The sequence below is a fragment of the Centroberyx gerrardi genome, chromosome 20 (genome assembly GCF_048128805.1).
Source record: "Centroberyx gerrardi isolate f3 chromosome 20, fCenGer3.hap1.cur.20231027, whole genome shotgun sequence".
NCBI lineage: Eukaryota > Metazoa > Chordata > Actinopteri > Beryciformes > Berycidae > Centroberyx > Centroberyx gerrardi.
In genome coordinates this window covers 21,417,176-21,432,175 of record NC_136016.1, presented here as the reverse complement: position 1 = coordinate 21,432,175, position 15,000 = coordinate 21,417,176, and the positions used below count along the sequence as shown (strand labels likewise).

General features: G+C 42.0%; 2 protein-coding genes across 2 annotated transcripts in view; one reads left to right on the top strand and one right to left on the bottom strand.

Annotated features, from left to right (window-relative positions):
- Positions 1-15,000, bottom strand: part of rab26 (RAB26, member RAS oncogene family) — an 85,354-nt gene that overhangs the window by 5,623 nt on the left and 64,731 nt on the right. The gene's annotated exons all lie outside the window — the stretch shown is intronic.
- Positions 9,707-12,678, top strand: LOC139918181 (uncharacterized). The gene is made up of 2 exons (XM_071907482.2): positions 9,707-10,885; positions 11,842-12,678. The coding sequence occupies exons 1-2, from the start codon at positions 9,784-9,786 to the stop codon at positions 11,901-11,903; spliced, it is 1,164 nt and encodes a 387-aa protein (XP_071763583.2). The 5' UTR covers positions 9,707-9,783; the 3' UTR covers positions 11,904-12,678.

The window sequence follows — 15,000 nt, the reverse complement described above, 5'->3', positions numbered from 1 at the left end:
TACGTTTCAGGCTTTCATCCGCAAACAAAAACAAAGAAATGCACTTGGTAATATTTTAATGCGCCAGCTATTGATCGTACAACCATGATGAGCTCCTTAAATACGGGAATAACAGCGGGTTTGACATTTCTGGGAGGTTGTGATGGACGGATATTTTAGAGAAGACATTTCAGAACATCCAAAGCAACTTTTGAAATATTGTGTAATGAGAATGAACCGTCCACATCATTATTTATTCAACAAATTAGTTTTATGGCATCATTTCTTTATAAACAACAAAAAAAAATCATTAAAACCAGACTCTTTGATGCTTTGACCCAAAGAGCGGATGGATCCAGTTGGACTAGCTCGCAAAAAAATATTAAGCATGACCCAAACATCAGCAAAAATGTATCTTTTGGTAGTTTGAGTGGAATGAAAGGGCAAATATATTCTGATTTCAACCAATGACACATGCATTTGATTTCCTTTTGGAGAAATTGTATTTATAACTCCCACCCCACCAAAAACTTACCTCCTGTAGCTGAACAGTGTATCTGATTGTTATTGCCATGATGACCAGCATGTTAATAGAAAAATGTGACCGTTAATGCGGGCTACAATAATTTACGTAACGGTTGAGTGGCTGCCCTACTTTCATGTTTCTAATTAGCCCAGATGATTATGGAAATAATTTCAGTTATGGTAATTACTGTCCCTCACCATTCTCTGTGGAGATGTGTTTTCTTTGAGTGTGTGTGTGTGTGTGTGTGTGTGTGTGTGTGTGTGTGTGTATGGGTGGGTGAGCAAGTGAGTGAGTGAGAGATAGAGAGAGACAGTGAGAGAGAGAGAGTTTAGTTTTTAGGGCAGCTACACTGCAAAGAACGCTGATTTGAGGCCCTTCACTGAACATTTCAATCATATTTTCAACCATCATGCATTAAATAAAATAAATCTGAATACTCTTAATTTTTTGGCATGAAAACCATCAAATTTAAAGATAATGAATATCAGCACAAAACATGGGCTGTTAGCGACTTGAGTCTAAAACTATCAGTATTGGTATCAATATTCAAAAATCCATATCGGTCGAACCTCCTGCAGCACATGTGACATTTTAGCTTTAACTGAAGGATCCTTTGGGGAACCGGTGATGAGGAGGTTTGGTACTTTATTTTATTTTATTTTATTTGAATTTTATTTGATAGGGACGATGCAATTTAACATAGTTCCAATACAGAGCATGAAACTAATGTGCTGCACAGAGAGTTTATAGCTATTGCTAATTTTCAACTCTTGTCCCTAGTCGGGCTTTTACATGTACAGTGTAATTAAAATATACAGCTTTCAGTATCATAAAACCACAAATACACTACAGATATGGAAATACAATAAAATACACATACCACAATACACCAATACACATACACTATACTCCAATAGTAATTTAGAGTACAATTTGCTAAAAATGAGTACAGCTCTGGTTTGCTTTTAGCCAGCACTTAACCTTTGTTGTAAAAGATTTTATATCTGGAATTAATTTGATTTCATTTGGTAATGTGTTCCAGAGTTGACAGCCCTGAGCGTGCTCAGTGTGTAAAGACCAATGAGGACCACAGGATTGATATTAAAGGATAACACCGGTGTAATTTTACTTTTTTCCTCTCGCCATTAATACCAATGAAAAGTCTAAACCCACTGCTGTCTGTTCTACTGCAGACGGCGAGGAGACTGATCCTGTCGAGTTGGAAACAAACTTCCCCCCATCTTTCAAACACTGGGTTAACATTACAGTTTCTAACTGTATGGCTCTTCTACCAAGTTCTACACTGTAGCAGCCATTTATTGATTACCTTACAAGCCTTGTACAGTCCCTGTTGTTGTGGGAACAATACCTGATGTATGCTGTGGTTTACTGTAATGGCTACCTGTACTTTTCTTTCCTTTTTTTATGTCTCTGGGTGTATGTATTGTTTAAGTTACATGTTTTTTTTTATTGTTTCTTGTCTATTGCCCAATATTAGTTTGCCTTTTCAAATGAGAAATGCCAATAAAAATAAAAATAAAAAAACAGTTCAGAGACAAACTGCTGCTTTGACGAATGTAATCCATCATGTTGAACAGCAGATGTGTTGCAGTTTCTCCTTTATCACACAGCTACTTATCGCGTTTATTCGGGACTATTTTCACTTTTTCTGTTACTGCGCACTGTTACGTACTTCTGGTGGCAGTGAAGAGGCAAAACAAAACTTACGGCAGAGTGGGAGGCGAATACAAGCAATGATCACTTCACATTCAATTCTGGCAGAATGGAACGACTTCTGATACAACTGCAGTGATTTTGGAATTATAAAATCTTGAGAAAATACAATAGACGCGTTGTTTAGAATGATTTATTACGTGAGCCAAGGCAGCAGTTTGTCTCTGAGATGTTTTTAAGGTATTTTTGAAAACAATGGGAGGCTATGACTTCTGCAAACCTGCAGTAACAGACAGTAGGAGCTTCTGACTGGAAAATACATCAGTGGATTCAGACTGTTCATGGGCATTAATGGTGAGAGGAAAAAAAAAACCATTACACTGCTATTATGCTTTAATCTCTTGAAAAAGAGATTGTAATGAGACAACCTGGTAAAATAACGGTTAAATCATATAAATAAATAATCATTATTACATATTATATGTTATTATTGCGGGACTCAGGCTATAGGGAAGGGCAATTCATTGGCTCAAGGTTCTTCTATTAAGAGTGGAATAAGAGAGAGGAGAACAGGAGGTATAGGAGGTATAATGAAATGGAAAGCTTATGCAACATCTCCAGCTCTGACATGGTGAAGTGGAGTCAGTCTTTGAATGCAGTTCAAGGTTGTGCTGAAACAGGAGGAAGAGGAGGAAGAGGAGGGGATGCTGACTTGGGAGGAGAATAGGGCTTTTATTAGTGAAGTAGTGAATAGAAAAGTGGGAAAACTGTGACCTCCACTCAAACAACCAACAATGTAAACGGAAATCAATTATATTTTCAGAAAAGCATTCATTTGTTATTTTTTATTAAAAGACGTCACATAAGTTATATCAGTTTGATATGATTTACTTTGTATATTATACATTTACTGTGCATTTTGAAGATTTATATCAGCCTAAAAAAGGTGAGTAAACTCGATTCTGCAAATAAAAAGTTGTGTAAAGTGAGTTTAGGTGGTTTTACTCTCCTCTGCATCACTTTGTGAGATACTGAGGAGATTAGGGAGGAGAATGGGGAAGCGGTGGAACGAGGAAATTGAGGTGGAGAGGTGCATCGTTGGTGATTTACTCAATTATTGGATGATTGGACATTAACAACTTTCTCACCAGGGGAGAAAAGACATTAGGAGGTCTGTGGGTAAATCCAATGAGAACAAGAGAGAAATGCATTGAAACAAGCATTTGATGGACGGTGATGTGCAAGTTCAACAACATTTTCACGATATGATATTATGGCACAGCAAAAATTCATATCAAAACAGCTTTGAAAACTGTTTTGAGCTGATATCAGAAAGATATTTAGGTCCTGATTCCACAAAACGATGCAGGCAGCAGTGATGGACGACTGCGGACGTCGACTCAACTTTAATTTTGGCGTTTTCGTGGTTTTCAACACTGGTGCAGGCTTATCAACATCTATTCAATGTTAAAAGGACACACACACACACACACACACACACGAGCACATAACAGGAATTAAGGGCCCATTCCATTAAAAAAGCTATTTTTCAGCGTTCTGCATGGTTATGAGGCATTTGGGCTGTAAATTGGCGTGAATAAATATTGAAAATCAGGGTCAGTGATATTTTAAATATTCATTGTTTGACCAAAACCTCAACTTCCTCCTTGTGGTTTCAAAATCAGCTTAGATTTGGGTGAAATTAGTTTCTTAAAGATAATTTTTTGGGGGCATTTTTGCCTTTTATCAGATAGAAATTAGACAGGAAAGGTTGGGAGAGAGAGGGGAGTGACATGGGACAAAGGTCTTGGGCCGGACTCGAACCCGGCTGGACATCGCGTTCACATGGTATGCTCCCTATAGACCACCGACACACCAGGACGCCCCCTGGGTCGAAATTCTTGAAGTAATCAAGGCTCTATTGTGAACGGAAAGGAATACAGCAACAGTTATGAAGACAGGCGGAAGATGTAGTGGAAAAACCAGGATTTTGTTGTGAAAATGAAGATGTTTTTGGTGAATTTATTGCACTTTTAGAGGTGACTTGCCAACAGCACAAACTGAATTTAAAGTCAGCAACATGGCTCTTTAAAGTGATGTAACGTAACTCCATATTGGCCGACAGGTAGAGAAGAGAGACGCTGTTAACATTTACAGCATCAATAAGCACATATTGATGCTTCTGACTTCTGAGGAACAAATAGGTTTTATTTCACTATTATAGAATGAAATGGCAAGAAAAGACCAGTCCTCTCTCTCCCTTCCCTCCTCTCTCTCTCTCTTCTCTCTCCTCTCTCTTTCCATGTATCATCATGCTAATAACACTCAGATCAATGGCAATCTCTCCTCCCCTCATCTGCAGGTTTACAGTGTTCTGCGCTGCCTCTCCTGGGGTTTATACCACTTTATCACACACAGATGAATGCAGCCGGCGCTCACCCAGCAGACCCGACTCGCAGCAACGCACCGACCTGACAATTACTCACACGGCTTTGAAAGACTTCCACTATTTTCCCGTGGGCGGATTACGAGGAAGTAAGAGAAGGAGCGCGGCTCTTCAGCTGAACCTTCAGAGGACTTTGCTGTCAAACGGTGAGCGTACATGTTCACGAGGGCGTGGGCGCGTGCGGATAAAAAAAAATACACGTGTGTGCGTGTCAGCGTACATGTGAATGCCTGCCGTCTGACTTAAAGCAATATTCCACTTAGTTTTAACATGGGGGTTATTTGGCACTTGACCGCCATGAAAACCAGAATATAAACTACTCGCCAAGATCGGATGCAGCTGGACGAGTTTGTAGCGTTCAGATTTTTACTTCCCATTCATTTGAATGAGCCACGAAAATATCCTGAAAACTGACATTTAACACGTTTATGAACAGATTCAACAACAGCTCCTGCTTTCAAGACAACAAAGCAGTCCCGGGTCATCATTTTGCATTTCTATTCTTGGTTTACACTAAAATTAGTATTTAAAAATCAAAGTAGATCCGATCTCTCAAACAGGAAATATCTCTCCTAAATGGTATGCCTCCGCTATGTTGTGTTCTATCAGTAAAAATGCTATTTGGTGAAATTATGTTGAATCAAAATTCAATTGAAAATCACAGTAGCAGGATCTGTTGTTGAATCTGTTCACCAGCGTGTTAAAGGTCCCATATTCTCCATTTTCCAGAGTTTTATTTTGTGTCTTGAGGTTCAAAGCTGTGTGTGTGGTGTCATGAACCAAAAACACTCTCAATCCATTTCTCCACGTTCATTTTCCAGCATCTCTCTGAGCCTTACCAAGAACAGGCTGTTTCTGTCACCGTGTCTTTAAGGCTCATTAATATTAACGACCCCTCTGCTCCGATTGGCTAACCGTTTCAAGAGTGAAACGTGAGACGCCGCGGCCCGGCAGCTACAGGTAGGGAAAACTCTCCGGTAATAAACAATGACGACCGCTCGACCACTTTGAAAAAAACACTTTGTTACTCTATTATTTCTTACAAAAATGCTAATGAGCGAACCTTTGTGACGCCACAAAGTTACGGAAGTCCAAACGGCTCGTTTAGAGGCTCGCTTTTCTAATATGGATTGTGTGGATTTAGTTGGCGACCGTGCGTTTTGATACTTTCACCATGTTTAGATAGACCATCCAACTCCTTTATAATCACAGAGGCAAAGGGAGTCCTGCTTTACACCATATGGGACCTTTAAATGTCAGTTTTCAGTATTTTTATATTCTGGTTTTCATGGCGGTCAAGTGCAGAACAACTAAGTGGAATATTGCTTTAAGTCTAAGTTTAAAGGTGCAGCCTTCTGACTGAAACTTTGACTTTGTGTGGGTGTAGCCGTTGTTTTTTGAATGCAGCGGAGTGAATCTCTTGGCGAGGCTTATAGAGGGGCGACAGGAATATGAAGCGACGAGTTTGCTCAACCGTTTATTTCTTTCAGCTGTTTCTTTTTTAGCTGCCAGAAAAGACGCCGGACAACTTTGAAATGTCACCGCAGAGCGCTCGCCTTGCCAGAGAGAGGAGTTGACTCTACTGGCCTCCAGGCAGAGTTTCCAACTGTCTTCCAAGGAAAGAAGCTATAGGCTGCTCAAAAAAGTCACTAGATGATGTCATACGCTAATTTGCATAGGAATATATTTGCTCCTGCCCCCCCCCCCCCCCCTGGTCTTTTTGGATTTGACGAGCAAGGAGCTCGTCGCCAAACGCTTTGGGAGTCAGAAATGTTCCATGTTCCCCACGGTCGGAAAAAAATAGCTCGATTTGTCTCTACTCTGGAGAAATGATGTCACCAGGGGGTCTGGAAAGTCGCTAACTGTCGCCAAGTTGGCAACAGTGCTACAGATTATTTTGTGAACAAGTTGGTATGTATTTTTAGCTGCAAGGGAGCAGATATATCATCACAGTGAAGCATTTAAACACTGGAACATCACCAACACGTAATGAAAACAGTAGAAATAGAAATAAACACAATAGTCATAACAACAGTATCCAACATCACAATTTGCAATGGTGTGTGTGTGTGTGTATGTGTGTGTGTGTGTGTGTTGGGCTTGATGGGTTGATGTGTGGGAGTGTGTACTTTCATACTGACAGCCATGTCCATTACTGCAGAAATTCTGCTGCAAAACTGTTTTAGAATGTGTTGGTGGGATAGAGTGGGCACACACACACACACACACACACACACACGCACACACACACACACGCAAACTGTATGTTATTAAATTCCAAAACACAGCATACTATATGTCAGAAAATATGATCTGTCTGTCGGAAGTTAAATGAATGCCTTCAAATCATCTAATGATACGTATAATGTGTCTTCCCCAAGAGTCAAAGGTAGGTATTGTGTTGCTAACTGAAGTGTGAAGTGCTATTGTCTTGACACACACACACACACACACACCTCTCTCTCACACACACACACACACACAAAGCAAATGTCATCTGCCTAGCGGTGCTCTGCGTCACACGCTGGTCTCAGCGATGATAAATCTTCTCTGAACATGACAGAGAGTTGGGATGATTTCTTTCATCTAATCTGTTGCAGTTCAGGTCAACCGATTACCTGCAACAAACGAGGAGCTCATTTCCAAAACACTAGATATCCATTTAAAAAAAAAAATCATTACCCAAACATTAGAGGATTTAGTCTCAACTTTTGTCCTTCAAGCAGTTCTGTTGCCTTCTGTCCTCTTTGTTTTCATTCTGGAAGACTGAGCTCGGTGCAAATCGAATTGCGGCCGCAAAAGCCTCGTTATCTGATCTACTAATAAAACACACAGGGGGTTTCCACTTGAAATCATGGCTTGATCTGGGTGTGCCGTTTCTTGCGCTTTGGCCTAACTGCAGATGCATCTGTGGGTGCTCCAAGGCTGAGGTGCAAAATAAAGAGAGAGATTCATGGAAGTTGGCAGCGGAGGTGATTTATCAAGAGGCGGCGGCCTTTATCATCTGTTGATTTAAGACCTGGGAGAAGCATCTCTTACTACCTTGCTCACAGGTCGGCTCCACCCTAACCCTCCAAGATCAGAGTGACACAGTCATCTACACAGCATAACATTGCATCCCTATTATAATTCCAATTAGGTTTAAATGAGTATGTTGACTTAAATGCACCATTTAAGCCTCAAGGTGCATCGTCATTTCACGTGAGGGATTTCGCTGCTTCCCAATATCGGACGCTTGAGGAGCGTGCCGTAAGTTTCTCCTTTTACAACCCGGCTCAAGGAAGTAACGAGGAGGGAGCCATACGCCAAAGTAAAAATTGAAACAGTAATTTATTAACTAAAACTAAGGGGTGAACAAACAACACAAACTACATCAAACCAAAAGAACAGAACAAAAGGTGTGCTTACAGTAGGTGAGGAGTGAGAGAGAGGCTGATGGTTGAAAGGCTTCTTAAAACTCAATCAGTGCTGACGACCCCGCCCACCCGGCAGGGTCGTCACAGACTACAGACCAACAACTAAAGGCTTCCTGGCTGCACCTGATTGGACGAACACTTTCACTCGTTGGGCTGTCCTTTGGTATCTGCCCCCCCCCCCCCCCATTTTTCAAACTGGAAAAACATGGCGGCTTGTTTGGAAACCTTCTCTTATATTACAAAAATAGTCCACCGAAATGTGTTTCTGAAAATATGTGAGGCGAGAAACACGCCATGCAGTTGCTGAATCTGTCTTCGTTTTAGATCGACAGCGGCTAGTTTAAAAGTTTGTACACGAGTTTAGAGAGGCGGCGAGTCACGCTGGACTCCCCTGATTTGCATAAAGTAGACAAGACCTCAACTTTATGCAAATGTGTAGCGGCCTCGAAACGCACCATGGTGCTACCAGAATGCATTGCACGGCCGCTTACATAGAAAAATGAATGGGAGGCGTGGAAATGACGGAACCTGTGTCAGAGTCACAGAAAGCGCACTTAATATGCAGACTATTACCTAAATATATATAAAAAAAGGAAAAGTCGCAGGCTCTTCTCTCCATTTGCTGAAACTTAATATGAACCAGTGTCTCAGCAGCATTGCCTTGATGAAAACAATGCAGCTGAAACATTTGTGCGTCAGAATTAACCGTTCCTTCACCAGGTCTTTCAACTTGTTTGAGTTGTGTAAAATGTGTTTCTCAAAATCAAAAACCTACATTCCTTTACAGTTATTATGAAATGCTATTATGTAAACAGAAGTTAATCTGCAACCCTGGGTGGTGGCAGTGTGTGTGTGTGTGTGTGTGTGTGTGTGTGTGTGTGTGTGTGTGATAAGGACTCTGTGGGTTTCAGGGTGTTGATTTGAGGAAGCTGTGGTTTGGGTCGGGTCGCTGGGCGGGGAAACAGAGAGCGAGAGAGAGAGATTAAGAAACAGATGAGCGAGAGAGAGATGGATCAGTCCAGACCAGACCAGTCCAGACCAGACCAGTTCATCACAGCGCTGCAGGTAAACAGTCTTTTACATTTACATCTTACTATTTTATCAAATTATACTGAATGCAAACAGTAGAGTAAGTCAATATTCAAGGGAGCGGTTACTGAGGTTTTGTCAGTATCATAATTTGGGGCATAATTTAAGTATTGTGTTCAGACATTTTAATATTTAGTTGTCTAGTTAATGTCTAGAGTGTATATTTATGTGTGCAGTATAGCTGTATATCAAATTATGACTCCTATATAAATGAGTAAGTAAAAAGTATCTTTCTTTATCAGGTTTTCAAAGAGAGTTTTAGCAAAATATCAACTCATCCTGTAACAACAACCGGCATCATGAGAAAGCTACATAACAATGTGATTGAAAAGATTTACCATAAACTTATACATTTTCTGGAAGTATCATAGTTTTCTTTTAAACTGTGGTTTTATTTCGATCAACAACACTTGATACCACAGCCGGCTGTCGTCATAGCAACCGATGGCTTTGTACAGGCTGTACTCAGAAGTTGTGAAACTGTATTCGAGAAGCGGGGAGGGCGGCGCCTGTTCCGCTTTTCATAATGTGACCCTCCTCTTACTTCTCTCTCTCTCTCTCTCTCTCCAGATGTTTCTCTATGCTTCATGTTCCTTTATTTGACTACAATCATCAGACCTGACAAGTGTTGAGACTCCGCCCCTCACAGCAGGATGAGTAAAGTTGCTAATGCTCTTCATGCTAACAGTCAGGTGAATCAGCCTGCCGACATATACGCTAACTGCAGCCAGATGAGAAAGATGAGAGGACCGGGACATGTGACATCGACGGTCTCCGCCTCCGACCGGACCGCACCCCCTCATCATCACAGCGGCGCTCAGTGGCGGTGGTCAGCTGACTTCTGCGGAGGCGGGGCTTCCTATATCATCGCTGTGAATAAGAGCGAGACGAAACCGCGGCCGCCTCAACGTGGCGAATCCGTCCTGCGACAACCAGCCCCGTCCCACGCTGCGTCCAAACGCCACTCCTGCCCCCCCACTGGGCTCTCTATCCCGCTATCCCGCCCCAGCTCCACCTCCTCCACCTCCTCCTCCTCCTCCTCCTCCTCTCCTCCTCCCATCCCGACCTCAGTCATCACTGGCCCCTCCCCTCTCGGTTGGAGGATGCGTCCCAAATCCAGCTCCTCCTCCTCTAGGGCTCGCACCGCCCGGCTGTCTCTGCAGATCCCTCTCTCTGTCTCCATCCCTGACCTTAAATCTAACCCCGCCCCTAAACCAGACCCCGCCTCTCACCCAGATCCCGCCTCTCACCCAGACCCCGCCTCTCACCCAGACCCCACCTCTCTCCCAGACCCCGCCTCTCTCCCAGCCCCCACCCCTAAAACCGATCCCACCTGCACCCCCAGACCCAAACCATCCCGTCGCCGCCACTCGGACTCCTCGGCCTTCCTCACATCCCTGGCAGCGCCGTTGCCCGTGGTAACGCTTCAGGAGCTCAGCGCCGTGCGGCTCCGCCCCGTCTCTCTGGGCGAGCCTGGCGACATCTTCACAGAGGGGAACGAGGAGGAGAAGCAGGAGGAGGAGAAGGCGGCCCTTCAGTCTCACAAAATACCACCGCCCGTTGCAGCCAAACCTGCCATGCCAACATGGCTGACGAACCTCATTGCCGAGTCTCTCCGACACCCGGCTCTGCCCCAAAGTCCTGGTCCTGCTGAAACTAACCAAGGAGAAGCGATTTACACGAGCGTGAGGAAGCCCAAACCTAAATATTCACCGCAGCCTGCAGACCACAGCACTCAACATGCTACAAAAACTGGTAAGCACTGTACAGACAGAGGGAAAGCTGACTCAAAATCACCTACAAGGGAAGACTTGTGTTGGATTAACACCCAAAGCTTTAAGACAAACTCAAACTAAATTCAGAAACCATATTGGACTCCTAACAAATAACAAATATAACAAATAACAATGCTACTACAGCACAAAGAGCAAAAACAAGTTATCAGTTAGATGAAACTTTATAAAAATGAATTTGTTGTGTCTTTAAAAGGCAGAGATGTGACCAAGTCAACTTTGCTCAAGTCCCAAGTCAGTCTCAAGTCTTGAGCCACAAGTCTCAAGTCAAGTCTGTAGATTACCAAGTCAAGTCCATGTCATTAATGTCAAGTCTCAAGTCTAAATGTAGAACAGCAAGTCAAGTCAGAACAAATCAAGAGTCCAGTATCAATTTAATATCTTAAAGAAAACTAAATATCTAGGACTTTTCAATGCAATATGGTTTTAATAGGATAAAAACTTGGTAAGAGCATCATGAGTTTGATTTCTATAATCAGTTTCAACTTCAATAAATTCAATCATTCCATACAAATTCAGAAAACAGAATTTAAATTCAGTCGTCCGCTGGAACAAATCTCATCACTTTCAATCTAAGTCATTTACACAAACACAAGATCTCAAGTCAAGACTTTAGAAACCTTTTCAAGTCATCAAAGTACAAGTCAGAGTCAAGTCCCAAGTCACCAGAACCCAAGTCAAGTCAAGTCTCAAGTCTTCTCTTCATGCATCAAGTCAAGTCTCAAGCAATTAAAACTGTGACCCCATGTCTGTTAAAAGATGACACTCAGCTTTCTAATTGCATTTCCTCTGAAAGGCTGTCCCAAAGTTTTTAGGGGCGTCTTGATTACCTTTGATTGATTACCGTTGTCACTTTCGGAGAGGAGAGGTGGGTCTTCACGGTGTGGATCAATACTAACAGCATTTACTGTGTTTCAGCGGCGCTGCAGCTGGGCAGCGGAGGAGACAGGGAGCGGTCCACTCCACGCTTCCCAGGCTGAGGAGGAACTGCAGACCGCCTTCGCCTGCACCGCCATCAACTAACACACAGCTGTCTGGACACTCCGGTCCACTTGTCTCATTGTATTTTTTTAACTCTAGGGCTGAGATTTCTGGAATTCAAAACTCACTTTCCGGCCTGTATTCGTTTCTGGGACCAAACCTCCCCACCCATTTGACTTTCAAGACACTCCCAATCCTATAATACTGGCATTTTCAACTGCTCAGTGATGGAGGACAGCGCTACAAGCGAACACAAAACATTTCAGCCACGAAGTTTAAACGAGGCTCGTTCTTAAGGCAAAAAAAGCAAATGTCAAAACAGTATTATTATTCCAGTATTTAGCATGCTGATATATCACCTGTTCACCAGGTGTTTCTATTGAATCTCTATTCTGATTAGCTAGCTTAATCCTATCTATTGTGAAAATGTGACTTTGTTGTTTTTGTCCATTACAAGCCACCGTAGCTTAAGGGGACAAGAGGGGGGAGGATAATTATGGCTGTTGCAATTCTGGTTGCTGATAGAAGTCATGGGTAAGTTAATGATGTATATTTGCTTGTACATATAAGTGCATTTTGTTACCTGTAGATTACCTATAATAATAATGAAAACAAGAGGAAGAGGAAGAAGAAGAAGAAGAAGAAGAAGAAGAAGAAGAAGAAGAAGAAGAGTGTAGTAAATCTGTTAAATCTCTAGGTACACATTTTGGCAAAGAATACCTTTCTTGCTTCTGCTCTGTTCCATTCAAATAAAATCACCAGGGTTTATGAGTATGTGAATAGGATTATTTTTATAATATTTTGTGAAAAACTTGTATTTTTGTATATTTTATCAGTAATTTTCACATGCTCTCATATCTCTGAAGGGCTGCTTCCAGATGAATTCATGCTGCTCTGCTCCAGTTTGGACTTGGCAAGCCTTTACTATACAATACTATGGTAAACTTTGGTGTGTTTGCTTGACAGACACACACACACTCACACACACACACACACACACTCACAGTGAACAGCAGCAGAGTCTTCACTTGTTTGCGGATGCAACGTGACTGGAATACTTTAGTTCACACAGAGCGTCCCGTCACTTATCTTCAAGACAGTTTACGAAGACAAAAATAGGCTCACAAGCAGAAATGGGTAAAAGTTTACCGTCCAATCACAAAGGAGCAGCTGTGGGAAAATAATGAAAAAGCCTAACTGTGTGTGTTTAGAAGGTAAGGCCCGTCGCAGGTGATTATTATCACCGTGAGTTCAGCAGCTAAAACGATGTACAATTGCTGTGTTATTTCATTTTATTCTGTTGTGAACATCTGCTCAGCTTCGCTCTTAAATGTCATCACAGGAAGACATCATCAGTTCCTCTGCTGTACCTGTAAATATGGCCGAGAAACACTTGTAAGGAGGAGTCTGTTCAAATGTGTTATTCTTTTTTTTATGTATCTACTGCAATAAGACCAGGAAAAGTTTTGAATGAGACAATTATGAGAGCGAGAGAGTCCAAAAGAAAGTGAAAAAATTACTAAATCAGAACATTCAACATAAGGCCCGAAGGCCGACATTTGGTCCTTTTTGGCCCTTCAAAGGGTTCTGGAAAGTGATGACAGTCCACTTTAATTTGTCATATTTTTGGTGGTTTTGAGGTTGTTCTGGCCCAATTTAAACCCTGATGTTAACTAGGGATGTGACGATATATTGAAATTCAATATATCGCAATACAAAAATGTGACAATACGTACTGTATCATGGGGTAGAAAAATGAATGGTGATATCAGCTCCATGTTATTCTGCTGTAGTAATCACAAATGAGACGACTTGCCCATCACAATTTCACAAGCTCTCCATCTAAATTATATTATTGTCACTTTGTAATGACATTTTTAAATTGTTGTTTACATTCTAGCAAGCCAGTGCCATCGCTAGAAAGATTTGTGACTCAGAAATAAACATAATTCTGCACAGTCAGACTTTGTTGTCATTGAACTTTTATTTATTACATCGTATCGTGGTTGTATTGAATCGTGAATCCCATATCGCGTATCGAATCGTATCGTGAGATAAGCAGATCGTCCCATCCTTAATGTTATCTCATCAAAACGATGTGACGTTGTGATGAAAAACAATATCAAAGCAGTGATGATTTGTCTGTTCTAAACTTTGTAGCTGCATGAGACCCTGACACACAGATGCAGTCAGAGCCTCTGGCCCCACCCACAATGTGTCAGAATAGAGCAACACATCAACCAAGGAGTAAATTCCTCTCACCTTTTTCTCTCTCAGCATCTCTCTCACCCCATTCTCCTCTCTTATTAATGTCTGTTTTGAGTGCAATATTGTGCAAACAAAGCTAAAACAACACCAAGGCAGGGACAGCTGGGAAGGGAAGGGAAGGGAAGGGAAGGGGAAAGGAGAAAAAAAAAAAAAAGTTTGCAGCGCTGCACAACTGACAGTGAAGTTTGGGATGGAGTCGGCTCGACACAGTGAATCTGGGTTTGGTCCGCTGAGATGAGCAGAGAGCTGCCGGAGTGTCAGACCGAGCTGAGAGAGATCTGCAGTGTAGGCTGGAAGCTGCGCTGCAGGCAGGTGAGCCGTGGGACCGCAGATCATCACACACACACACACACACACACAGAGAGAGAGAGAGAGCCATGCACACACTCTTGTGTATCACGCGCATGCATAAAAGTGTGTAATTTATACACACGCAAACCGAAGCAGTTGCATCGCAGATTTTCTCCTCAGTTTACATTTTTTTGCTGAACAAGAAATTTTGTAGGAAAAGTTGTGTTTGCATGCGTCACAATTCATATCAGTTGCACACATTAGACACATATTTGGGCACATATACACACTAACCATAATCCCCTCTCCACTATATGATTAAACTTAACTGTTACCCTAACCTAAACCTAAATCTAATCCTAAACCTAATTCTAAAGTTAACCCTAAACCCAAGTCCTAACCCTAAACTGGCTCATTTGAGAAGTGAGGGCCGGCCAAAATGAATTCACTTAGCAAAAGTGTCCTAATTCTGAAGGTCTAAAACTGGTTCTTAGAAGGATAAAAGTAAAACTACACACACACAGAAATTCATGCACA

Bases quoted from the DNA above. Each gene is read 5' to 3' on its own strand.
- LOC139918181 (XM_071907482.2), top strand. From the start codon at position 9,784: ATGAGTAAAGTTGCTAATGCTCTTCATGCTAACAGTCAGGTGAATCAG. The intron at 10,886-11,841 runs GTAAGCACTGTA...ACTGTGTTTCAG, and splicing joins TCAACATGCTACAAAAACTG to CGGCGCTGCAGCTGGGCAGC.